At 47.9% G+C, this 27,154-nt stretch overlaps 1 protein-coding gene and 1 pseudogene across 8 annotated transcripts; both read left to right on the top strand.

The window, feature by feature from the left end:
* The first annotated feature begins 338 nt into the window (after window positions 1-338).
* Window positions 339-21,483, top strand: PRC1 (protein regulator of cytokinesis 1). 7 transcript variants are annotated; one of them, XM_079764038.1, is made up of 15 exons: window positions 339-462; window positions 4,150-4,282; window positions 4,422-4,544; window positions 5,687-5,920; window positions 5,999-6,169; window positions 6,784-6,936; window positions 8,028-8,175; window positions 8,954-9,090; window positions 12,054-12,149; window positions 13,231-13,377; window positions 13,480-13,590; window positions 18,249-18,359; window positions 18,931-19,030; window positions 19,429-19,470; window positions 20,974-21,483. In XM_079764038.1, exons 1-14 carry the CDS (start codon window positions 452-454, stop codon window positions 19,446-19,448), a joined length of 1,695 nt encoding a protein of 564 aa, XP_079620164.1. In that variant the 5' UTR covers window positions 339-451; the 3' UTR covers window positions 19,449-19,470; window positions 20,974-21,483. The 7 variants fall into 7 exon arrangements, with proteins under 7 accessions (XP_079620164.1, XP_079620161.1, XP_079620160.1 ...); XM_079764035.1 differs by having other exon boundaries at window positions 18,931-19,107; window positions 19,432-19,470; XM_079764034.1 differs by having other exon boundaries at window positions 18,931-19,107.
* A 3,935-nt stretch (window positions 21,484-25,418) lies between these two features.
* On the top strand, window positions 25,419-27,140 carry LOC307095063 (neurofilament light polypeptide-like; annotated as a pseudogene). The gene has a single exon. The product of its transcript is annotated as a neurofilament light polypeptide-like (transcript).
* The last annotated feature ends 14 nt before the right edge of the window (window positions 27,141-27,154 follow it).

The raw sequence follows: 27,154 nt of genomic DNA, 5'->3' as shown, positions 1-27,154 counted from the left end.
AGTATTGCATTTGTCCCCTTTAAAAATCAGTTTTAAAAAAATATCCCGTGGTGAGGATTAAACAAAAAAATTTAAAAACAAAACCGCCTCAGGGTAGCGGCAGGGCGGGCACCTCCAGAGCGCCCCCAGTGGCCGAGCGAGGGAAGCGGTCCGCCCTCGGGCGTGGCCGAACGCGCAGGAGGCGAGCCCAGCTCTGCATCCCCGCAGCCGAGTCTGAGCTCTCGCGACACTCCGCTGGGGGCGGGGGGCGGGGTTTCGCGAGGAGCGACAGGACGGGGCACCAATCGCAGGCCTGTTCCGCCACGGTGCTTGGTTTGAAATCCCGCGGGTGCCTAACGGCTCGCGAAGTGGCAGATCCTGTGCGAGCCGGTGCCGGGTGCTGTTCGCGTCGCTCGGTTCCGTGTGGAGTAGGAGGTGGACCTGGCCGTCCGGTGACTGGGAGACTTCCATCATGAGGAGAAGGTGGGGACTGTGGGGGAGTTGGGGACGCGGGAGGGGGGACGCCCTTCCCGGGTGCGGGGCCGGTGGGGCTTCCGGGGGGTGTCACCTCGGCCCGCACTCGAGTGAGGCCGGGGCGCGGCCGGCGCACCGGGAGCGGCCCCGGCGGGGCAGAGACCCCCCCCCCCCCCCAGACCCTTGAATGGAAAGAGAGCTCGGCGTCCATGCGAGTGAAGGAACTCCGTGTGGGAGTCTTTCCCGGTCGTTTTAGCGACTCGGAGCCGGGGAAGGAGGGCCGACTGGGAGTCGGGACCCGCGGCGTCACGCTGTCATTGACTGGCCCGTGACCTGGGACAGGGTGGGAAGGGGGCTGCTCGCCTTTAAGATAAAAGTTACCCGCCCTCGCCGGTGTGGCTCGGCCGACAGAGCGTCGGCCTGCGGACTGACTGACTGGTCCCGGGTTCGATTCCCGGTCAGGGGCACAGGCCCGGGTGGCGGGCTCCATCCCCAGTGCGGGGCGTGCAGGAGGCAGCCGGTCCATGATTGTCTCTCTTCATCGATGTTTCTATCTCTCTCTCTCTCTCCCCGCCCCCTCTCTCCCCCTCTCTCCCTCTCCCTTCCTCTCTGAAGTCAATTAAAAAATATATATGAGAGGGAGAGAGAGAGAGACACATCAATGATGAGGATTGCTACTCCAGCTTTTTTTTTTCTTTTCCATTTGCACGGAAAAAAATATTTTCCTATCCCTTCACTCTCATCCTGTGTGTGTGTCTTTTGTTTTGAGGTGGGTCTCTTGTAGACAGCATAGAGTTGTATCATGTTTTTTGGTTTTTTTTTTAAATATATTTTATTGATTTCCCACAGAGAGGAAGGGAGAGGGATAGAGAGTTAGCAACATCGATGAGAGAGAAACATCGATCAGCTGCCTCCTGCACACCCCCTACTGGGGATGTGCCCGCAACCAAGGTACATGCCCTTGACTGGAATCGAACCCGGGGCCCTTCAGTCCCCAGGCCGACGCTCTATCCACTGAGCCACACCGGCTTTGGCTACCCTACACCTTTTGATTGGAGCATGTAATCCATTTACACTTAGGTTTATTATTGAGAGGTCCTTATTTATTGCCGTTTTAATTCTGTATGGCTAGGTTTCTCTCCGTTTCTTCTTCTCATGACAGCAATCCCTTTAGCATTTCTTGTAATGCTGGCTTGGTGGTGATGTGCTCCTTAAGCCTTTTTTTTGTCTGGGAAGTTCTTTATTTGACCGTCTATTTTTTTTTTTAATTTCTTTATTGATTAAGGTGTCACACATTTGTCCTCATCCCCCCATTCCCATCCCCCACCCCTCCCCACGGATGCCCCACCCCCCTGTTGTCCTTAACCATTGGTTACGCTCGTATGCATGCACATAAGTCCTTTGGTTGATCTCTCCCCCCTCCCCCCACCCTCCCCTATCCTCCCTCTGAGGCCCGATAGTCCGATCGATGCCTCCTTGTTTCTGGGTCTGTTCTTGTTCATCAGTCCATGTTGTTCATCATTTCCCCTAGATGAGTGAGATCATGTGTTACTAGAAATATACTTATAAGAACCGAATGTGAGATGAGCAATAATAGTTATGCTGTCAGGCAAATGAATCAGTCTGTAGTGAGTTTCTTTCTGGACCAACAGTTCTTTTGAGACCCAATTTCAATGTCCACCAGTTCCTTATGAGTATATGTCGGCATTGACCCCTCAGCTCTGGATGGTGGACAAATGGTGGTAATGCAGGTCCGACTCCCTCTGGTTTGGTCTCGCCCGGACCCAGGGGCGCGGCTTCACCCGGACTCAGGGGCGCGTGACCTCACCCGGACCTGGGACCCAGCCTCACCCAGGCACCGGGGCGCGTGGCCTCACCGGTCCCAGGTGTGCGCGGCCTCACCCGGTCCCGGGATCCAGCCTCACCCGGACCCAGGGGCGCGTGGCCTCACCCGGACCCAGGGGCGCGCGGCCTCTCCAGGACCCAGGGGCACGGCCTCACCCGGACCCGGGACCCAGCCTCACCCGGATCCAGGGGCGCACTGCCTCACCCGGACCCAGGATCCAGCTTCACCCAGACCCAGGACCCAGCCTCACCCGGACCCAGGGGCGCGTGGCCTCTCCCGGACCCAGGGGTGCACGGCCTCACCCAGACCCAGGATCCAGCTTCACCTGGACCCGGGGGCGCGCGGCCTCACCCGGACCTGACCGTCTATTTTTTAAAAAAATATATTTTATTGATTTTTTACAGAGAGGAAGAGAGAGGGATAGAGAGCTAGAAACATTGATGAGAGAGAAACATCGACCAGCTGCCTCCTGCACACCCCCTGCCTCCTGCACACCCCCTACCGGGGATGTGCCCGCAACCAAGGTACATGCCTTTGACCGGAATCGAACCTGGGACCTTTCAGTCCGCAGGCCAACGCTCTATCCACTGAGCCACACCGGTTAGGCGCTGACCGCCTATTTTTTTGTTTGTTTGTTTGTGTGTTTTTTTTGACCGTCTATTTTGAATGATAGCCTTGCTGGATATAGTAATTTGGTCTCAGATCCTTGTTGAGTACTTCATGCCATTTCCTCCTGGCCTGTAGAGTGTCTGATGAGAAATCGGGTGTCAGCCTTATGGGAAGCCTTTGTCGGTAACAGTTTTCTTTTCTCTTGCTGCCTTTAAGATTCTCTCTCTGTCTGTAATTTTTGGATTTGAATTATGATGTGTCTGGGCGTGGGCCTGTTTGGGTTCTTCTTGTTTAGGGTTCTCCATGCCTCCTGCACTAATGGGACTTTTTCCTTTACCAGGTTAGGCAAGTTTTCTGCCATTATTTCTTCAAACGCCTTCTCTATGCCTTTCTCCCTTTCTGCCTCTTCTGGCACGCCTGCTATTCTAATATTGTTACGTTTCACATTGTCCCACAGCTCCCTTAAGCTGTCCTGTTTTTTTCTTTTTGGTTCTCTGAGTGATATTTTCAGCATTGTCTTCTAATCCACTAATTCGATCCTCAGCTTCCCCTAATCTGCTGTGTATTCCTTCCAATGTGTTCTTTATTTGTGTTATGTCATTCTTTATCTCAGACTGTTCTTTTTTCATAGTTCCTACCAGTATATCTTTTTTTCATGCTGTTAAGCATTTTTACTATCATTATTCTGAACTCTTGATTCAGATAAATTTCTTATCTCTGCTTCATTTATCTCTTCTGGAGAATTCTCTAGTTCTTTCATTTGGGGGTTGTTTCTTTGTCTCCATTTTGGCTTTCTGTTTGGGGTTTGTGACTATGTATTAGGTAAATCCTAAGCATGTCAAACTCAAAGGCTAACATGGGCCAAATGGGACATGCAACCTGTGGGCCGCGAGTTTGACATGCTTGCTCTACACCTCAATCTCTAGTGCAGGACAGCACCCCTCCCCGCCCTTCCCCCGAGAGAGAGAATGGAGAGGAGGGGAGAGGGAGAAAAACATTGATGTGAAAGAGAAACATCACTTGGTTGCCTCACATTCACACACCCTGACCAGGGCCAGGGATCCAGCCTTCAACCGAGGTATATACCGTACCCTTGCCTGGGAATAAAGGGGAATTGAACCCGAGGCTCTTTGGTCTGTGGTGCAATGCTCTAACCACTGAGCAACCAGCCAGGGCTGTAAATATTTCTCTTAGTGTGTCAGAGGTAATGGCTCATGCAGCTGATTTCTCTTGCTTTCCAGTGAGGTGATTGCGGAGGATTCCATATTATGTCTCCAGAAAGCCCTGAGTCACCTTCGGGAAATATGGGAATTGATTGGGATTCCTGAGGACCAGCGGTTACAAAGAACTCAGGTCGTACATAAGCATATCAAGGTGAGTTTAGTGCTGGTGTCTTTGCAGGATGACGTGGGTATTAAAATTTTGAAATGATTGGTGTTTTGGTGTTATTTGTTGTTTGGGTTTTTTTCCCCCCTTAGTTCCAAATTTTATGGGTCTGTCTTCTCTCTGGTAGGACCTCCTGGACATGATGATTGCTGAAGAAGAAAGTCTGAAGGCAAGGCTCATTAAAAGCATAGGCAACTGTCAAAAAGAGTTGGCTGTCTTGTGCAACGAGTTGCATGTTGAGCCATTTCAGGTACACAGGGTCTGGGCTCCTGTTTGGGTCTGAGATTGAGGCAGGAGCTTTGCCTTGGGGCTGAGTGGAGGGTGTCTGTGTCAGGGTGGTCCTGGACACGAGAAGTGGGGGAAATGTGCTGCCTAGCCAACCAGTTCCACAGTCATTTTTTATTGATTTCAGAGAGGAAGGAAGAGGGAGAGAGAGATAGAAACATCCATGATGAGAGAGAATCATGGATCGGCTGCGTCCTGCAAGTCCCCCACTGGGATCAAGCCCACAACCTGGTCGTGTGCCCTTGATCAGAATCGAACCTGGGACCTTTTGGTCCCACTCTAGGCCGATGCTCTAGCCACTGAGCGAAACCAGCTAGGGGCCCAGCAGTCATTTTTACTTATATAAAGAGTTGCCCTGTTGCCGAAACCGGTTTGGCTCAGTGGATAGAGCGTCGGCCTGCGGACTGAAAGGTCCCAGGTTCGATTCTGGTCAAGGGCATGTACCTTGATTGTGGGCACATCCCCGGTGGGGGGTGTGCAGGAGGCAGCTGATCGATGTTTTTCTCTCATCGATGTTTCTAGCTCTCTATCCCTCTCCCTTTCTCTCTGTGAAAAATCAATAAAATATATTAAAAAAAAAAAAAGAGTTGCCCTGTTGAGATGTGAAGCAGCTAATGTATTTTTTTTGAGAGTTTGTTTGTTAAAGCTGAGGACAGCAAAACAAGGAAGGACTTAGGATAGAAGAAACAGGAGAGTTTCGTTGGAGCTGATTTGGGAAGTCAGAGAAAAGGCGGCCTTGGAGACAGGTTCAAGGGGTTGGCCCGGGCCAAGACCCTGCGCACTGCTCCCCTGATTGTGAGTGTCCTGGGGACTCTTAGAGTTTCCGAGATGCCGCCTGAGGGAGAGCTGTATGGGCAAAGATGTAGATGCCGCCTGAGGGACAGCTTGCCAGAGGTGAATCAGCTAATGAGTGTCGCAGTGCTTTAGTCTCAAACACTCCCCCTTGCTATCAGTCTGGGAGGCATATACTACAACTTTTTTATTTTTAACTCTCAGGAAAAGTTAGGCAGAGATGACACTGTGCCATGAACTGATTTATTTGTAAGTTATCCTACTCTTCCTTTGAGGAAATCCACTTGAAACTTGTAACAATGGTATATCCTCTAGGAGGAAGGAGAGCCAACCATCTTGCAACTAGAAAAAGACTTGCGCACTCAGGTGGAGCTGATGCGCAAACAGAAAAAGGAGAGGAAACGTGAACTGAAACTACTTACGGAACAAGATCAAGAACTGTGTGAAGTGCTTTGCATGCCGCAATATGACATTGACAGCGACTCCGTTCCCAGCCTGGAAGAGCTGAACCAGTTCAGGAAACATTTGGCAACTTTGAGGGAAACAAAGGTATACTCCCTGCCTCCATACTTCCTAAAAGTCAGTCTGACTTTCCTGTGGGTGTCTTCTGATCATTTGATTTTACAGGCATCTCGGCGTGAGGAGTTTGTCAACATAAAAAGACAGATCATACTCTGTATGGAAGAATTAGATCACACCCCGGATACAAGCTTTGAAAGAGATGTGGTGTGTGAAGATGAAGATGCCTTTTGCTTGTCTTTGGAGAATATTGCAGCACTACAGAAGTTGCTACAGCAGGTAATGTCTATTCGGAATATGGCCTGGGATCTCATCTCCATAGTATCCAGCAATTTGAAAAAAAAGGGACAGGTTTTTCCCTGCAGTGATTTTTAGGACCCAGTGTAGGTTAAGAGAATGAGGGAGGGAGGGAGGGAGGGAGGGAGGGAGGGAGGGAGGGAGGGAGGGAGGGAGGGAGGGAGGGAGGGAGGATGAAGATAGTAGATGATATACAACCATGATTTTTTTAAACAAAAAACTTAATTTATATGTAGCTCTAAGAACATGAAATTGAAATGATGGATGAAATAATAGTCATTGAATTAGTGTTTAATTGAAAAAAAATTTTTTAATCTTTATTGTTGAGATTATTACAGATGTCCCTCTTTTTTCCCCCTATTACCCCTCTCCACTGGAAAAACTTTTTATTTCAAAATTTGCATCCTAATTCTTGGGGTGTGAGATCCTGCTGTAAATGACAGCCTTACAGTTTGTATTCAGAAGTCATGAAAACACACCTCCTCACAGTCTTATAACAGTACTTACTCTGCATCGGGTCCAGACACTTTGTGGGAAGCCAGAGGGCTCGCCTCTGCCGCTGCCTTTGCCATAACCACTGTCTTTCCTTGCCACAGCTGGAAGTGCGGAAATCACAAAATGAAGAAGTGTGTGAGGGGCTGCGTGCTCAGATCCGGGAGCTCTGGGACAGACTGCAGATACCAGACGAAGAGAGAGAAGCTGTTGTGGCCATGGCTATGACTGGGTCGAAGGCCAAAGTTAAGAAAGCGGTAGGAAACCCATAGGGTGCTGGATCCGCAGTCTCTACAGGCATTTTTATGTCTGATCTCATGTCTTTACCAACGTCTGCCTTGAACAAGTCTTTTTTGTTGTTGTTGTGAATCCTCACCCGAGAATATTTTCTCCATTGATTTTTAGAGAGTAGAAGGGAGGAAGAGAAACATTGATGTGATAGAGATACATGAATTAGTTGCCTTCCACTTGCACCCTGACAGACTGGGGATCACACCAGCAACCCAGGTACCTGCTTTTGACCAGGAATCCAATCTGAGACCCTTCGGTGCACAGGCTAACGCTCTAACCACTAAACCCACCAGCCAGGGCGAGCAAGTCTATTTTAAAGCAAGCATCAGAAAAAGGTGGCAGTAACCCACTTACCTTTTATCTTTCCTGTGCCTTTCTTAGGTTTCTGGCTCCTTTGATAGGATTGTTATAGTGTTGACCTCTGTGATTTTGTGCTATAATTTTATTTAAAAAGGGGAAATTTTTGCCCTAGCCAGTTTGGCTCAGTAGATAGAGCGTCGGTCTTTGAACCAAAGGGTCCCGTTTCGATTCTGGTCAAGGGCATGTACCTTGGTTGCAGGCTCTTCCCCGGCCTGGGCCCTCATCGGGGCTCATGCAGGAGGCAACCCAATCGATGTGTTTCTCTCACATTGATGTTTCTCTCTTGTCTTTCCCTCTTCGTTTCACTCCCCCGCCCCCCCCCCCCCCCCAAAAAAAAAAAAAAAAGAATAGAAAAATATCCTTGGCCCTAGCCTGTTTGGCTCGGTGGATAGAGTGTCGGCCTGCGAACTGAAGGGTCCCCAGGTTCAATTCCGGTCAAGGGCACATGCCAAGGTTTTGGGCTCAATCCCCAGAAGGGGGCATGCAGGAGGCAGCCAGTCAATAATTCTCTCTCATCATTGATGTTTCTGTCTCTCGCTCCCTCTCCCTTCCTCTCTGAAATCAATAAAAATATATTTTTAAAAAATATCCTTGGGTGAGGATTAACAAAAATAAAGAAATAAAAATGGAAAATTTTTCCAAAGCTCTGTGAATGTAAAAGTAGAACAAGCACCTTTACCAGATATCTGTGTTTCAGCTGCAATTAGAAGTGGATCGCTTGGAGGAACTGAAAATTCAAAACATGAAGAAAGTGATTGAAGCGATACGAGTGGAGCTGGCTAAGTACTGGGACCAGTGTTTCTACAGCCAGGAGCAGAGACAAGCCTTTGCTGCTTATTATGATGGTTAGTACAGGAGCGCTGGCCTTAATGTGGCCTGCACTTGTAACGAAGTGCACATGTTCACCAGAAAGTGTTTCTTCTGCTGAACAGATAAAACTGCCTTTTCAAGCCTTGCACCATAAGTAGCCATTCCTGTATCAGTGAGCATTTGCAGATGCTACTGGGAAATAAGGGATGTCTTAATTTCTGAAGCAGCTTATCACTGTAGCCTGTAGTTGTGAAGCTCAAGTTTATCAGCACTTGCTTACTCTATGCCAGGTGCAACGGCAAACTCTTAACAATAATATCTCAATCTCATGTCAAGAGATGAGGACACAAAGGTGCATAAATGTTGAGCAACTTGAACCCGAGGCACAGCAGGTAAAGGGCAGAGCTCACATTTAAGGCCGCAGCGTCTGACCCCAGAGCCCAACAGAATTCTAGTCTGACCTGAACTGAGTATAAAGATGAGGTTATCTACTAAATTCCACATTGGGGACATTTTCTGTGACCCAACCCACTCCTGAGCAGGGTGGAAACAAAGGATATGAAAGAAAGCTAAGAGAAGGTGAGAGATGACAGAGAGGTTTGCGAATCTCTGTCATTTTAGTCCTTACTCCGTAGTCCCTCCAGGTGGAGGGTGACAAACCAGATTTTTATTATCCACAATGTATACTTATTCATGTAGCGTTTTTACTATAGTGAAGAATATTCTATTTCCAGTTTAGGGAATGAGGGGTTAGAGAGTAAGATGCGAAACACTAGAGGAATTTTTTAAAACTCCTGGGCTTCTATCTTGCAGAGGACTACACAGAAAGTCTGCTCCAGGTCCATGATGCTGAGGTTGTGCGGTTAAGAAACTACTTCGAGGTTCACAAAGAACTCTTTGAAGGCGTGCAGAAGTGGGAAGAAAGCTGGAAGCTTTTCTTAGAGTTTGAGGTACTGCCCTCACTTTCCTCTTGTTTTTCTCAGAGTACAATGAAGTATTAAGAAAGCATGTGCTTGCCCTGGCCGGTTTGGCTCAGTGGATAGAGCGTCGGTCTGCGGACTAAAGGGTCCCGAGTTCAGTTCTGGTCAAGGGCATTTACCTCTCAATCCGTTGCAGGCTCAATCCCTGGTCCTGGTCAGGGAGCATCGGGGAGGCAACCAGTTGATGTGAGAAAGATCTATCGATGATTTCTCTCTGCCTCTCCCCCTCCTTTCCCCTGTCTCTAAAAATGAAACAATATCCTTGGGTGAGGATTAAAAAAGAAAGAAAGCAAGCATGTCCTTTATAGAGTCAGTCTCCTTTTCTCTGCTGAGCTTCTAATACCAGTGTCTTCATCACTAAGCCTCTAGCTTACTACTGACCTATCTGTATTTGTGAGGCTCACGTACAGGAACATATAAGAGAAAAACCCTGACCAGATAGCTTCATGAAGGTAGAAGTTTCTGGCATAAAGGAAGTCCAGAGGGGGCCAGTGCAGGGCAGCTGTGGCAGTTCCACAGTCAGTGGGGTCCCAGGCTTCTCCAGCTCATGGGCCTTATCCTCAGGTTCAGGTTGGCCCTCGAGCTCCCACCACAGCCCTCAGGCACCATGTGGAGGAAGCCACAGAAGGCACTGTCCCGACAGCCCCTCCAAGGGCTCTCGAAGCTCTCGTCCCAGCATCTCTGCTCATGTGCCATGCTGGTGAGGCTGGCGGTCTTGCTGCCACAGAGGAATTCGGTTCTGATACTGAGGAGGGAGAGAAGAATAGATATTGGGCCAGGCAAGCAATATTTTCCCTTCCAACTTTTGCTGTTTTCTTTGAAAATTGCCTGGGTGTTAGTGCACATTTGTATGCTGAATTCCGCTTCTTCTGATCGACGTAGCACAGGCAGGTTCCCTCAGAGCATTTCAGAGCTCGGGGTAGGGACTAGGAGGAGGCATAGTGGACACAGAAATCAAACAGCCTTAAAAAAAAAAATCAAACAGCCTTGCTCTCAGGTTCATGCTGGCCCTGTTAATGGGTCCTTCAGGGAGGCCTGAGTTCAAGCTCACGTTTACAGGTGGGAAACGAGGACTCAGACCTGGGGAGAACTGTGTGAGACCTTACAGCTGGTTAAGGACAGGTTTCCCCGTCCTCAGTGACCCCTGACAGAAGGAGGAGGAATAACTGTCAGTAAAGAACCAAATAAGTAACCCTTGTTGACATGCAGGTGTTTAAGAAAAAATAAGAAACTAACTCCCATCCCTTTTAGGAATTGTTTGTAGGCCATCACCGACCAAGCAGGCTGGGAGGGGAATGGAATGTCTTCACAAGCTTAGCAAATGGTCAGGGTTGCTTCTGTACTTTTCTGATGACCTGCCCCTAACTTTGAGTGTACACGTCTAATTTCTATTTCTAAGTTATATGCTTATATTACTGTTCTGGTATACTGTATGCATGATAGAATTACAAAACAAAAAAACCCAGGCCCTAGCCGGTTTGGCTCAATGGATAGAGCATGTGCCTGCGGACTAAAGTGTCCCAGGTTCGATTCCGGTCAAGGGCATGTACCTTGGTTGCGGGCACATCCCTAGTGGGGGGTGTGCAGGAGGCAGCTGATCGATGTTTCTCTCTCATCGATGTTTCTAACTCTCTATCCTTCTCCCTTCCTTTCTGTAAAAAAATCAATAAAATATATATAAAATAAAAAAACAGAAAAAAAAGCCTAACATACTATATATTATTTGTCCTTTTTGTGAGGGTCAATTCAATGAAAACCAGATTATCTCTAACCCTTAACCTTGCATATTTAAGCTGCATTGTCTGAACAGGCATAAAGAGAGTGGACAGTAGGGTGCCCACCAGACTCTGAGTGTGGACCTTTCCCTTGTCCCTCCACACAGCTCATTTCCTGTAGGTGACGCAGTCTTTTGACATCTGAACCAAGGAAGGGAGCCAGTGGCGTGGTGCGGTAATATCGCAGCCTGTCTTTTTTTTTTTTTTTTTTTAATATATTTTATTGATGTTATTACAGAGAGGAAGAGAGAGGGATAGAGTTAGAAACATCGATGATAGAGAAACATCGATCAGCTGCCTCTTGCACACCCCCTACTGGTACATGCCCTTGACCGGAATCGAACCTGGGACCTTTCAGTCCGCAAGCCGACGCTCTATCCACTGAGCCAAACTGGTTTCGGCATCGCAGCCTGTCTTTTAGCTGACAGAGGAAGCACTGGTTTTCCTGCACGAAGTGGATGTGCTCACACCCAGCTCCCCTGCCTTAGGACCCTCCGTTCCTCACTGCTGAGAGGCAGTGGGAATGCAAACCTCACAGGCTCCTTAACCCGTTAACTGCCACGCATCCAAAACGGGAACCATCCCCACAAGCCACGGTATTTTGAATTTTAATTTCAAAAGTCAGTTTGCAATGAATATTATAAAAATTAATATATTACTCCCAATTCGGGTGTTCTTGAATATTTTCAGCTGAACATTCTCACGACAAATGATTTTAAAGTTGATCACGGCTTCCACTTAGGGAAAACATTTTTTTTTAAAATATATTTTATTGATTTTTTTACAGAGAGGAAGAGAGAGGGATAGAGAGTTAGAAACATCAATGAGAGAGAAGCATCGATCAGCTGCCTCTTGCACACCCCCTACTGGGGATGTGCCCGCAACCAAGGTACATGCCCTTGACCGGAATCGAACCTGGGACCCTTGAGTCCGCAGGCCAACGCTCTATCCACTGAGCCAAACTGGTTTCGGCAAAACATTTTTTTTTATAGATGTTTGTGGCATGTGGGAAAGGTCTGCCGCTTTCGTCTACAGACGCTTATGGCGTACAGTGGGTTAATAATGTACATCCAAATATGACAGCAAGGAGTCCTAGCAGAAGTGATTGGTCTGATTGCCTGTCCCAGGGTTTACTCTGATTAAAATGTATTTTCACAGAGAAAAGCATCTGATCCAAGTCGATTCACAAATCGTGGAGGAAATCTTCTAAAGGAGGAAAAGCAACGAGCCAGGCTCCAAAAAACACTCCCGAAGGTAATAGTGTTAATAGCTTTGGTGCTTGACTACAAAATACCTCACTTTTTGTGGATTCTTTGCTTTGAATCATTTGCCCCAAGCTGTCTTCTCTTTCAAAGGTTAGGCAAGGATAAGTAACACTGGGCCTTACTGGGCTAAGCAGCTGTATGTCAAGGTGTATTCGTTTTCTAGCACAGCCACAACACTGTACCACCGACTGGGCGGCCTGAACAAAGACATGTATTTTCTCACAAGTCTGGGGGCTGGAAGTCTGAGGTCAAGGCCTAAGCAGGGCTGGTTTCTTCCAAGACGTGTAGGTGGTTGTCTTCACACGTCAAATAAAACCACATTCCTAGATACTGGAGGTTAGACTTCAACATATGAACGGGGTGGGGAGGGGGCACAGTTCAGCCGATAACACAGAGCAAGCTCTTTATCTTGAGCAAGTTCTGTGGGCTTAAGTATCTTCTCTATTTTAATAATAATAGTATTTACTGAATGAAGGGCCAGGTATTATTTCAAAGTGCTTTCCATTTTTGCAGATGAGGAAACGGGGGTACTGAGAACTTAAGTAACTTGCCCACTTTTGACGGCTTGCAGGAGGCAGGTCCCAAGCCTGACCCAGATGGTGCTGCCCTCACTGCAAGCCATTCTCTCACTTTCAGCACCAAAACCAGTGGCAACGCTGGGCCTGTGTATTGGGAACAGACCATCCCTCGCCTTTGATTTCAGCTACTCTGACATTTTCCCCAAGTGGGTCCAGCTCCCTGGAGTCAGCCTAGTGTTGCTCTGGGAAAGGAGTAATCATTTTTTGGGGGAAATGATTTCCTTCAGGCTTCACACCAAAGGTTTGAAGTAAATAACACGTGCTTAGCCCTGACCGGTTTGGCTCAGTGGATAGAGCATCGGCCTGCAGACTAAAAGGTCCCAGGTTCGATTCCGGTCTAGGGCATGTACCTTGGTTGCAGGCACATCCCTGGTAGGAGGTGTGCAGGAGGCAGCTGGTCAATGTTTCGCACTCATAGATGTTTCTAACTCTCTTTTCCTCTCCATTCCTCTCTGTAAAAAAATAAAATAACACGTGTTTGTGTGGTCTCAGCTGGAAGAGGAATTGAAGGCCCAGATTGAACTGTGGGAACAGAAACACTCAACAGCATTTGTGGTCCACGGGCAGAAATTCATGGACTATGTGACTGAGCAGTGGGAGATGCATCGGTTAGAGAAAGAGCGAGCGAAGCAGGAAAGGGTACGTGAGCCCAGTTTGGGAAGTGGGAAGGGTGGCCACGTGAGCAGCCCAGACCTGCTCTCTCCCCGGGATGTGTCACTGTTGCTTCTGACTGTCACACAGCAACTGAAGAACAAGAAGCAGACAGAGACAGAGATGCTGTATGGCAGTACTCCCAGGACACCCAACAAGCGGCGAGGAATGACTCCCACCACCCCGGGCAAAGTGCGCAAGGTAAGGAGGCTCCATGGCCCCCACTAGTGATGAGGGCGTGTGGAGGGCAGGGCCAAGCCGTCTCTTGCCATGTGTCCTGCAGAGATTGCCCTGCAGGGATGGGGAAGGGTTCTGGAGACTTTCAGTTGAGTCCATTTGAGATTGGAGCATTATTTCTCTTCTCCTAATCATACTTCATAATATATAAAAACCATTTTAAAAGCACCTGTACCATAATTACAAGAAGACTACTAAAACTATTTGGTGTTTTTCTTGTTCTTTTAAAATATGTTTTTTTATTGATTTCAGAGAGGAAAGGAGAGGGAGAGAGAGATAGGAACATTAATGATGAGAGAGAATCATTGATTGGCTGCCTCCTGCACGCCCCGCATTGGGGATCATTCCCACAACCCGAGCATGCCTCCTGCTGGTTCATAGGTCAATGGTCAACCACTGAGCCACCTTGGTGGGGCTTAAAAAAGCTTTTAAAAATAATGTATGTTTACAAAGTAGAGTTCACATTATATAATTTTGATTTCTGTCTTTTTGCTTATTTTATATTGTTTGTGGGTTTTTCTTCATAGCATCAAACTTTCTTCAAATACATGGTCATTACATAATTATTACAATATTGACTACTTATTTGTGTCCTCTTAACATTTTATGAAATTAGCTCCCTATTGTTCAATATTATTATGAAAATAATGTGAACTTTTTAAAACATATAACACTAATATTCAGTTCCAGAAAGCTTTTTTTTTCTTTTTTTTTTTTTTCTAAAAGAGAAGAGCAAAGGGGAGAAAGCTTTATTTTAATTAAAAGTTTGAGAATCTCTCTGCTAAGAGTACAAGGTGGGCTATCCTTGCTGTCAAAGTGCTGCCCTCATATGTTTCTTGTTTTTTAATTTATTATTTTAATTTTAAATATCAATTAATTTTTTAATTGACTTTAGAGAGAGAGAGAGGAAGGGGGAGGAAGAGAAAAACATTGATTTGTGATCCACTTACTAATGGCATTCATTGGTTGATTCTTGTGTATGCCCTGACCTGGGATCGAACTGCAGTCTTGGTGTGTTGGGACAACACTCTAATTAGCTGAACTATTCAGCCAGGGTTCTATTATTTTTTATTTTGTAATTACAGTTGGTGTATCCCCGAAATAATATAATGCTGTACCACTCCGTGACTAAACATTTAAATAACTTAAAAAGTGATCACCCCGATAAGTCCAGTACCCACCTGGCACCATACATAATTATTACAATATTGACTGTGTTCCCTGTGCTGTGCTTTGTTTTGTTTGTTTATTTTGTTCTTTAGGTTTTTCATATAAGTGAATAACATGGTATTTGTCTTTCTTTGACTTACTTCACTGAGCATAATACTCTCTAGGTCCATCCATGTTGTTGCAGGTGGCAAGATTTCATTCTTTTTATGGTTGAGTCATATTGCATTATATGTATATACCACTTTTTTTTTTTTAATCCTTGCCCGGAGATATTTTTCCCATTGACTTCTAGAGAGTAGAAGGGGAGGGAGAAGAGGGTGGAGAGAGAGAGATCGATGTGAGAGACACATTGATTAGTTGCCTTCCATACGCACACTAACCAGAGCTAGGAATCGAACCTGCAATGGAGGTACATGCCCTTGACCGGGAATCGAACCTGGGACCCTTGGGTCCACAGGCCTATGCTCTAACCACTGAGCAACCCTCGAGGGCTACCACATCTTTTTCCTTTCATCTATTGATGTACACTTAGGTTGCTTCTGTCTCTTGGCTATTGTAAATAATGCTGTAAGGAATATATGTCTTCTTATGAGTGTTTTGGGTTTCTTCAGATACATACCCAGAAATAGAATTGCTGGGTCCTTTTTTGTCTCTTATTATAGCCTTTGTTTTAAAGTCTGTTTTATCTGCTGTAAGTATTGCCACACCAGCTTTTTCATGAAATACCTTTTTCCATCCCTTTACAATCAGACTATTTGTATGTCTTCTGATCTGAAGTGAGTCTCTCGTAGACAGCATGTGAAAGGGTCTTGTTTCATTATCCATTCAGCCACCAAATGTCTTTTTGATTGGAGCATTTATGCCATTAGCATTTAGAGTAATTGTTGATATGTATTTGTTGCCATTTATTTACATCTTCCCATCTTGGTGGAGTGCCCTTATGTAGTAGGCGTCCTGTAGGGCCCGTGGTGCACCATCCCCAGTCACCTGAGCTGGCGCTCCAGGTACGTCTGGCCTCTGTGGCCTATGTGCACCCTCCAGTTGTACTTGAGCCTTGATCTCTATTGGCAAGGATTTACCCCCAGACTGATTGGCTACAGGGGAGGGGCTGCTGTTCAGCACACTCTCACCACCACCAACACCCTCCTCTCCCCCCGCCAACCCACCTCGCTCCTGTGGAGAGGAGGACTCACTTCAGCTGGGCTCTGTTGCTGGCCAAGTCCACCCCTTGAATGTGTCACTCGTGGAGGTGCTCGGGTGGTGGTGTGGCCTGGTCTGACACTGTCCACTGGGTGTGCTGGCTGTGGGGCCTCCTGGGAGGTGCAGGCGAAGGTCAGCTGCTGATGATACCCTGCCCAGGGCCACCCAGCATGAGAGACCGTGATCTGCAGGTGGTTGGTAGTGATTGCTGGGCTTGGAGGTGCCCAGGAGGGGCCAATCTGAACTGAGGCTTGGGACTGCTTAGCAAGAGGTTTGGGGCCACACTGAGGTGAGATAGTTCTTGTTTGGGGTTTGTGGACTTTAAAGAGATTTTAGGAGAGTCCACATCATGAGCCAAGATGGGCCATTGGTATGGAAATGCAGTGGAAGTGTTAGTCAAATTAAAGGAGGCTCAGGTATGATGCCCACCTGTGCCTGTAGGGTGAGGGTGGGCGCAGCAAAGAAACAGGGGCACCTGCCAGCATGCTGTCTGGGAGAAAGCTGCCTCCTCAGCACTTGCCTCAAAGCTAGACAGTTCAGTTCCTCCCCGGATGTTTCTGATGTTTTCGAGCTGCTGCCCCAGCCTAGAGCGAGTTAGTGTGAGAACCAACATCCATGTGGGGCCCTTTAAGAGGAACACCTGGGACTCTGGCAGCCCTCTGTCTCACTCATCCACCATCCTCCCTGGTTTTCACAGCCAGAAGTTATGAGCCTTGGGTTTGGGGGACTCGTTTGGGGCAGGGACCCCTGGCTCCTGCGAGGGGAACCTCCAGAGCTGAGATCCCTACCAATTACCAACCCACAGGTGGGTGTGGGACCTGCCTGTTCCTCCTCTCTGCCCCTCCCACCTCTGCCCCCCCAGCCAATCTCGACAGGACTTCAGGTCAGCTTGGCTCTGGCGGTTCTCAGTGATAGTTGTTCTGTTGTCTAGATATAATTTTGCTGTGGTCCTGGGAGGGGGCAAGCACAGTGTTTGTCTGCTCTGCCATCTTGACCGGAAGCCCAACGCTCACGCATTTCTGAAGCTTCAGCTGCACTAATCACACCGTCAGATTCCAAAGTGGTTATGACAATCTGTGCTTCCGGTGGCAGTGCCTGACACATGATGTTTTCAGACTTCTAGGTTTTTGTTCACCTGATGGGTCTGAAGTAATGTCTGATTAAGATTTTGGTTTGCATTTCTCTACTTACTAATGAAGTGAGCATTTGTCTCTTTCTTACAAGGTTTGTAGGAATTCTTTGTTTTGGATGCTACTCCCTGTCAGTTGTGTTACAGTAGCTTTTCCCAGTGTTCATGTGTGTCTTATCTTGTGCAGCTTGTCTTTTTACTCTTTATGGCGTTTCATTGATGAACAGGAAGTTCTTAATTTTAATACAGTAACCATGTTATCAGTCTATTTTCTTCAGGGCTTGTACTTGTACTTTGTAAATGCTCCATCTGTGATTTGAAGCCACACAGATATCTTTTCCTGTGTTGTATTTCCTATTCTGTGTCTTTGAATTGTTTTGCTATCCCATTTGAGGTTTTTAATCCACCTTGAGATTTTCATTTACAAAAATGTTTACAGCTTTACTGAATAAGATTGACACATAGTGTCTAAAGTGTACACTTAATAAAGGTTGACATGTATGCGCCTTAAAACTGTCACCACAGACCAGACCATGAACATACCCATTGTCCTATTCCTCTTCCCCCATTTCCAGACAAACACAATTTGCTCTGTCACTATTCAGTAGTTTGCATTTTATATATAGAGACTCGTATAATAGGGCTTTTTTCACTTAGCATAATTTTTTTCATTTAGCATAATTTGGAGAGATTGATCATGGCGTCGCATGCATCAGTAGGTCATACTTCCTATTGTTGAGCAGTATCCACTGTATGACTTTACCGTGGTTGGCTTATCCATCTGCCTATCCATGAATATTTTGGCTTGTTTCTGGTTGTTTGCTATTGCAGATAAAGCTGCTATAAATATTTATGTCTGAGTCTTTGTATGGAGCTGGGCTTTCATTTCTCCTGGGCTGGGCCATATGATAGGTGTCTGTCTAATTTTAGAAACAGGTGGTTATACCATTTTAGAGTTCCATATACTAGACATAAATAGGCTTAGAACACTTTTCACAAGTTTCCTCAAAGCTCTTTATGGAAATGCATCTTTGTTAGTCTGCTGCCCAGACTCATTTCTCTGAGTCTGGGGGTGGATTGCTGAGCATGTTACCTGAATGAGTAATCTCTCTGTTTTCCTCAGCTGAACACTACCATCATGTCCAATGCCACGGCCAACAGTAGCATTCGGCCTGCCTTTGGGGGAACAGTCTACCGCTCCCCCGTGTCTCGACTTCCACCTTCTGGCAGCAAGGTTAGTAAGTTCTGCGTACGAGCCCGTCCCCAGCACCACCCCAGCCTGTTTATCCCGGAGCCCCGCGTACTGGTTCCAGTTTCTAAGACCCCTGAACTCAGTTATCATTGAGATGCTGCAGTTGGCAGATGCAAGCTGGTTCATCTAAAACCGAATGAGAGAAAGAAGAGCGTGGCCATGCTGAGCCCCACTGGTATCATGGGGGAGCCCTGGGATGGGGCTGGGAAGCTGGAGAGACCTGGGGGTCTCCACAGGCTCATTTCAGAGCCAGGTTTTCAGTGGCTGCTGAGCAAGGGCCCTGCACGTGGGTTCCAGCCCTGACACTGGGTCACTAGGCAACCAGGTCCCCTCGCTTAAGGAGACAGGCGGGGAGTCTGTGCTGTCATGTGTTTTACAGATGATGCTCAAGATAGGTGTTCTGAGAATCAGTACGGGTTTTTTATTGTTTGTTTTTTACATCAGAAGTACTGTATAGGATTACCGACACATGTGTGATATTAAGATGGTATACTGTGTGTGTGTGTGTGTGTCCATTATAAGAGTAACATACTGATCTCTCCTTTCCCTACAGCCAATCCTCACGTCTACCTGTTCAGGGAAGAAAAACCCCCGTGCTGGTCGGCACGGAGCCGACAAGGAGAACCTGGAGCTCAATGGCAGCTTGCTGAGCGGTGGGTACCCCAGCTCGGCCCCCCTCCAGCGCAACTTCAGCATTAACTCTGTTGCCAGCACCTATTCTGAGTTTGCGGTAATTGACCTTTTCTAATATCTGCCAGTCTCTGGGAGCACACAGTTGGGGCAGTGGGTGTCTTCCCACGGGGCCCAGGCGCTCTTAGCTGGGACAGCTTTTTGGAGGCTGAGAATCCCTTTCCTGCCTTGACCGTGGCGTGGGGTGGGCTGGTTCCGGGAGGAGGTACGTAGGAAGTTGACAGCAGCAAGTAGACATGTCACCTGGATCCTTCTGCTTAAGAAGTACCATTCCCTGGCTGCAGGAGGCGGCCCTTCGCATCACTGCCCTGGTGCTCTCTTGGTGGAGTTCTTGGTAATTGTCTTAATTCTCTGTTCTTAGAAGGATCCGTCCCTCTCTGACAGCTCCACTGTTGGGCTTCAGGTCTGTATGGCAACCCCTGCATGTCCCACGTCCCTTTCTCAAACCGATCTGTCATCTGCTGGCTTCATTCCGATCTGGGCACGGGGCTACACTAACCAGTAAGCGTCAGCTGTGCAACCACAGGCCTTTTTACAAAGGAGGCGGGAGTTCCCGAGGCAGACGGCATGACCAGCCACCGGCTTCAGTTCCTGCACCCTAACCTGCCGATTAACAAGAAAACTTGTGCAGACGTGAATTGGATTCTCAGCCCCCCTAAAGTCAGGCACAGTTTTTGTATCGTGTTATTCACAACAGAAAGCGTTCACCATCCCGATTGTGACATCACAGGCCTCCCACATGCTGGAAAGAATAGCGGCCCCGTGGCCTTGGAGGGGAGCCCCATCTGTGTGCTGCTTAGAATGAGGTGCTTGGCCTACGTGATGATTCTCCCCTGGAGTATGTGCCTTACTAACCCTCGGGGCTGGATGCCCCCTGTCTGTCCACTCTGGGCTGGCCAACGCTCATTTCCTCGCCTTTGCCTATTTCTATCCCAAAGCATATGTGAGGCTGTGGAAGAGTCATTTTCCCAGAATGCTCTTCAGCTCCTGTATCCTCCTCCATATTTACCAGCACTTCCCTGCAGTGCCCTTTACTTAAGGGGTATGCTCTCTTCTCTCAGTAGCTTTCTGCTGAGAGGGTGAGGCTGCCTTGCCCTTGGGGGTGCCGAGTTACAGGCTTGGGTGCCAGCTCGCTTCCTGCTGGGAGCTGGAGAAGGGCCCAGTTGTCCATGGCTACAGCTCGCTTTGAGCCCTGAAGTTAGCTTCCTATTCTGGCACTTGTTTCAAATCACATGATGGCTGTGGTTCTGCCTGGGTGCGCTCTGGCTGGCTGAATGCTGGGCTGCTTGTCCAGGTGTCTCTTTTGGGCTTGCTCAGTCGAGCCCCATTTCACCCACTTGGAGCACACCTGTACCTGCTTACCTGCGGTCAAGCCTGAGGAGGTGCATGTGGTTTTGGTTGCTGTGGGTGGCAGCCTTCATCGGGCCGCACTGCAGCCAGCAGACTAACCTCTACTAACCCCTGTCCTTGTCAAGGTCATCTGTGCTTTCTCTCCTCCTCCTGTACCATGTGCTCCAGCATGAGATCAAATCACCAGGTTACAAGGCCCTCAGCCCCAGGGATTGGTAGATATGTGGTCTGGCCCATTGCTTTATAAAGGCCTCAGACACCAAAGCTTGTTGCCAACCCAGCTCAGCAACTCAGAGTACTTCGTGACGCAAAAGGGATTTCTCTTCTGTGGGGTTTTCACAGATGGACTGGCTGAGGGAAGGGTCACGTGCTTAACCTGTGACTAATAGAATGGTGCTCAGAGTGCCTCACCGTTCGTTCCTAACACAGCCTGTGCTATGCACCTGTGTCAGAGAAGTGGCCCTCAGCGGCCTTACGCTGACACCTAACCCAAGCTGACGCGGGCGGGTATGCATGAAAGGGAATATTGCCACTGACGGTGTTTACTTTTCCACAGCGAGAACTTTCAAAGGCCTCCAAATCTGATGCTACGTCCCGAATCCTCAATTCAACCAACATCCATCCCTAAGAAGCCCTGACCAGTCAGCTAGCCGTGGCTTCCTGTGCCTAGACTGGACCCAGTTACACAGGGCGGCTTTCCTCTCTCTCCAGGCTAGGTGTGCTTGAAGCCCTGGGCCGGCTCGTTACCACAGCCTGGCTTAGGGACTGAAGCCCATCACAGGCCTAGTGGGTCCTTAGACACTTTGTTGGGGGATCTAGAACTTTGCACATGTCAGTCCTGGGGTGTTGTTCCCGCTGCTCCGGACTCGGTGGGGCCCCATCCTGAGCTACCCTATTGGTCACTACGATTCTCCCAAAAGCACTATTATTTATTCCTGCTCCACCCGCGCAGTCCCGCTGTCAGAGCACTAAATGGTTCTAAGAGGCTTCCAATGTGGCTCGGGCTGCACGTGGGAGTCCTGCTGTTTTAGTCTGTGTATACTTGTCCTGCTGTAAAATATGTATTTTTAACAATAAATAAAAATGTGTGTTGCAAGATTACAAAAACAATAGATTGTGTTTTCAAAATTTCCCAAATAAGGTTTTAGTTGCTTTGGTCTGGGGAAAGCGGAAGTTTCTACTTCTACTTGGAAATTTCTTTTTGTAATACATACTGTTTTGTGCATGTGTAAATGAAGAACATCTCTTAATCTGATAAAAAGGACTTTAAAAATGTTTTCTGTATTTATTTTAGAGAGGGTGAGGAAGGGATTGAGAGAGAGAGAGAAACATCAATTTGTGCTTCCACCTATTTGTGCATTCTTTTTTTATTTTTAATATATATTTTTATTGATTTCAGAGAGGAATGAAGAGGGAGAGAGGGATAGAAACATCAATGATGAGAGAATAATTGATCGGCTGCCTTCTGCACACCCCACACTGGGGATGGAGCCCACAACCAGGCATGTGCCCTTGACTGGAATCGAACCTGGGACCCTTCAGTCCGCAGGCCGATGCTCTATCCACTGAGCCAAACCAGCTAGGGGTATTTGTGCATTCTTGTACGTGCCCCCACTGGGGATTGAACCAGCCACGTTGGTGTATTGGGATGATGCTGCAACCAACTGGGCTACCTGGCCAGGGCTGATCAAAAAAGGATTGTGAGGGGGAAAAAGCCTAAGTCTTGATGTATAAAGGGATGAGTTAACATTAGGAAACTTGTAGTTTCATTGGTATTTGTCATAAACAGGACTAGGTTTGATAGGGTGAAGCTGTGTGGTTATTTATTTTAAAATAAAAGTATAGGTTTAGTTTTAATGTTTTTTTTATCATTTGTACATTTCAGTTATATTTGCATTGAAAATTGTTAGTTACAGGTGTCCAGTAGAATGGTGAGACGTTGCTATAACTTCGGAAGTGATCCCTGAAGAAGCGCAGTAGTGACCTGGGATTAGTGGATTCTTGCAGAAGCTATAGAAGTGGGCAAAATCCAGAGCGGTGGCGGGGGTTGGGGGCAGACTAGAAAAAAATAATGCATCATGGCGCAGTGAGGCTTATCCTAACAAAGGAAGTCGGTCTGTATTGCTGATGGGAATGTAAGATGTTGCAGAAAACCATGTGTGTGTGTGTGTGTACACTTATGCGTGTTGTGGGGGTGACAGTGTTTATACCGTTAGGCCTCTCAGTGCAGGAGGTAAGTGCACAAGAGGTACAGCAGGCTACCTTGGTGGTAAGAGGGGAGCGTTGTGCAGCTGTAACTGAAAGTGCAGCGGTATGAGCCTGTGTAAATGTGTGTGTGTCATGTGGTCTGCACATTCATTTACTCGCCAAGTCGACAGGCATCTACTGACCCCGGAATTTGCCATCTGAAGATCCGCACACAGTCCCTGCCCTCCAGCTCAGACCTGCAGGGTGAGACACGACCAACAGGAGCGACACCAGGTCGGGGTAAGTGCTGTCCAGAAAACAGCGCCTGGGTGGGGTGGGAGCTGCGTTAGCTAAGAGGTTAGGGAAGGCTAGTCCAGTGCGGTGACATTTAGTGGCATGAAAAGGAGCCAGCCCTGCACACAGCTGGGGGGGGCGTAGGAGGCAGGGGCACAGCAAGCCAGGATGGGGGGAAGTGGCTGGCTTCACTCAGTGGGCGGAGAGACTGCCGGTGACTAAAGCACAGCTCAGTGAGGAGCACAGATGAGATCTAAGAGGAAGGCCAGGCTAGGTAACCCGGGGCCCAGGGCATGGTCAGGCTTCGGGGTATAGTCCAGTAGCAGTGGGGAACCACTGGGTTTTGAGGCAGGGAGTAAGATGATCTGCTTTATGGTGCTAAATCAATATGGCTTTTGGCTGGAGAACAGACAGGGTCTGGGGTGGGGCAGAGTGAAAGCAGGGAAACCAATCTTCGCATGTGCAAAGGCCCAGAGGCAGGGAGGGTGGGTACCGAGCAGGGTCAGAAACAAGTCCTCCAAGGATGCAGCAAGCTGGGCTGGGGAGAAAAATGGGAAGTAAGGGCCAAGGAAGGGAGTTAAAGGGGAGTGACACGATTAGACTTGTTGGTTATGAGACAAATGTAATGAGCACTTTTTTTACTGCCTATGTTTTTCAAAAGTTTTATGGTTCCGAGTCTCACATGGTCTTTAATGCATTTTGAGTTTATTATGGTGTAAGAAGTTGGTCTAATTTCCTTTTCTTGCATGTATGTTCAATTTTCCAACACCATTTATTGAAGGGACTGTCTTTACTCCATTGTATGTTCTTGCTTCCTTCCTCCTTATTAATTGACCGTTTAGGTGTGGGTTTATTTCTGGGCTCTGTATTCTGTTCCATGGACGAATGTGTCTGTTTTTATTTCAGTGCCATGCTGTTTTCATTAATGTAGCCTTATAGTATAGCATGATACCACCAACTCTGTTCTTTCTCAAGATTGTTGTGGCTATTTGGGAGTCTTTTGTGGTTCCATATAAATGTTTGGATTATTTATTCTAGTTCTCTGAAAAACGCCATTTTATTTTCGTAGAAAGTGCATTGACTCTATAGATTGCTTTGGGTAGGATGGTGTGAAATAATCATATATCTCACCCATGTGTAGGTTGGAGCAGAAGTAGGCTTACAGATGTGGGTATGCAAATCACAGAGTTTATTCTCTTATCTACACTAATCATATCTAATAAAAGAGTAATATGCGAATTAACCATCACTCCGGGAAAAATGGCGGCACTCATAGCCACAAGATGGCGGCACCCAGTCCTCTGAGCCCCGCTGGAGTCCCCCAGTCTCAGGGAGGGCTGCTGCTGACAGCCTGCAGAGTAAGTGGCCTGGCGGAATGCTGCCCAGAGGCCCTCCTGACCCTTTATAAAAAAAACAAACAAATTAAATCCCCTCCCTGCGGTGGCAGCCTGGCCTGGGGTCTCAGCCCTGGCAGGGACGCTGCACCCCCATGGAGCAATCCCCTGCCAGCGGCTGCAGTGCACACCCACACGGCGCCATCCACTCCCAGCTGTGGCAGGCTGGGGTCTCAACCACTGAGTCACACCAGCCAGGCAGATATGGAGGAATCTTAAATGTTTCTTTTTTTAAAATATATATATTTTATTGATTTTTTACAGAGAGGAAGGGAAAGGGATAGAGAGCTAGAAACATCTATGAGAGAGAAACATTGATCAGCTGCCTCCTACACACTCCCCACTGGGTATGTGCCCCCAACCAAGGTACATGCCCTTGACCGGAATCGAACCTGGGACCCTTGAGTCTGCAGACTGATGCTCCATCCACTAGCCAAACCAGTTAGGGCTGTCCAATATGTTAAAGAAAAAACCCTATCTAATAAAGAGGGAATATGCAGGGGAGGGCAGTTGGGGACGATCGGGCTGGCAGGGGAGCAGTTAGGCATTGATCAGGCTGGCAGAGGAGTGGTTAGTGGGCGATCACGCTGGCAGGCAGAAGCATTTAGTGGCAATCAGCCAGGCAGGCAAGCAGTTGGGAGCCAGCAGTCCTGGACTGTGAAAGGGTTGTCTGACTGCCTGTTTAGGCCCGATCCCACAGAGATCGGGCCTAAACAGGCAGTTGGACATCCCCTGAGGGGTCCCAGATTGGAGAGGGTGCAGATTTGGCTGAGGGACACCCCCCCCCAGGTCACTAATTTCGTGCACCAGGCCTCTAGTAAAAGAGAAATATGCTAATTGACCATACCTCCGCTGTGCCCACCAGCCAATCAGGCGTGATATGCAAATTAACCCAACAAAGATGGCGGGTAAATTTGCATATGCAGGTGGGGCAGGCAGTGCCAGATGCCGTCTGCGGCATCCAGGCCGCAATTGGGGCGGTAAGCACCAGATGCTGACCCCGTGTTCCGGGTCGCAATTGGGGACCGGACAGGTCGGGCGGGCAGCGTCTCTGGGATCACTGCCTGCTTCTGAGCCGCCTGCGGACACCAGTGAAGCTGGCCCAGGTTGAACATTTTAATGAAAATGGGATGCCTGTGCCCCGGCCCACCGCGCCCTGTCCCTGGCGTCGAGAGGGCAGTGGGCAGTTAGGAGGCACCAGGGCTCGGAAAGGACTGGGAGCAACCTGCAGGCGCACTACCAGGAAGAGCTGCTGAATCATGAGGACACCAAGGGCTGGCTGATGGAGGTGCGCAAAGGTGCAGATGAGGTAGCTCTTGCTGGCGCTGAGCTCGAAAAGCTCATCGACAGCCTGATGGACAGAATTGCCTTTCTGAAGAAGGTTCACAAAGAGGAGATCGCCGAGCTGCAGGCACAGATCCAATACGCTCAGATCTCCGTGGAGATGGACGTGTTCTGCAAGTCCAACCTCTCCCCCATGCTCAAGGACATCCGCGCCCAGTACGAGAAGCTGGCTGCCAAGGACATGCAGAATGCCAAAGAATGGTACAAGAGCCACTTCACTGTGCTGACCGAGAGCGCTGCCAAGAACTGTTGCCTGTTCAAGCCAAGACCCTGGAGATTGAACAAGCTGGGGCATGAACGAAGCGCTGGGAAAGCAGCTGCAAGAGCTGGAGGATAAGCAGAACGCCGACATTAGTGCTATGCAGGACACAATCAATAAATTAGAAAATGAGAAGTACAAAGAGTGAAATGGCATGACATTTAAAAGAATGCCAGGACCTCCTCAATGTGAAGATGGCTTTGGACATTGACATTGCAGCTTACAGGAAACTCTTGGAAGGTGAGGAGACCCGGCTCAGTTTCACCAGCGTGGGAAGCATAGCCAGCAGCTGCTCCCAGAGTTCTCAGGTCTTTGGTGGATCTGCCTACGGTGGTTTACAGACTAGCTCCTACTTGATGTCTGCTCGCTCTTTCCCTTCTTAATACACCAGCCACGTTCAGGAGGAGCAGATCGAGGTGAAGGAGTCCATTGAGTCTGCAAAAGCTGAGGAAGCTAAGGATGAACCCCCCTCTTAAGGAGAAGCTGAAGAGGAGAAGAAGTAGCAGGAGAAGGAAGAGGAAGGAGAGGAAGAGGAAGAAGGTGCCAAGGAAGAATTTGAGTACACAAAGGAGGAGGAAGGAGGTGAAGGTGAAGGAGGAGATGCCCAAGAAGCTGAGGACGAGAAGAAAGATGAAGGTGCTGGGAAGGAGCAAGCAACCAAGAAGAAAGACTGAGCCTCCCTTTCCTTAATTATTTCAGGAATAATCCTCCCAAAACCAGGTCAACCCTGTCACCAACCAAGCAGTTGAGTTCCCGATACTATATGAATTCAGAAGTCAATATATGTAACATTCTGAGGTGACTCAGGTTGGACATTAAATGTTGTGCTATGACTTTTCTCCTTATGCAGAGTATCTGTTGGCTTGCAGAGTGGCTTCCTGGCTTGCTGCCAGTCTATGCTTGGTCCACGCTTATGAGTTCAGGATCTATGACAATGTGAATAACTCAGATGTTTACAATAAAAACACATGAATACATGAATTCACTAATATTAATGTTAAACTTCTTGGAAAAAATAGTCCTTTGAATCTTTGGTGGTTAGAAATAAAAGACCTCAAATCATGTGCAATAAACAGTAAATAAAGTTACACTGAATGACAAAAAAAAACCATACACAACAAAACATTAGGGTCCAGGAAAAGTTTATGACTCCACCCCCACACTGGGAATTGAGCCTGCAAACCATGTATGTGCCTTGATCAGGAAAAGACCCAGTATCACATGACCTTATCATTTGTGGAATATAATGAACAGCATAA

This window comes from Cnephaeus nilssonii, assembly GCF_951640355.1.
Source record: "Cnephaeus nilssonii genome assembly, chromosome: 24".
Taxonomy (NCBI): Eukaryota; Metazoa; Chordata; class Mammalia; order Chiroptera; family Vespertilionidae; genus Cnephaeus; species Cnephaeus nilssonii.
Note: the sequence above shows the minus strand (reverse complement) of the source record. Positions and strands in the feature narration are given on the sequence as shown.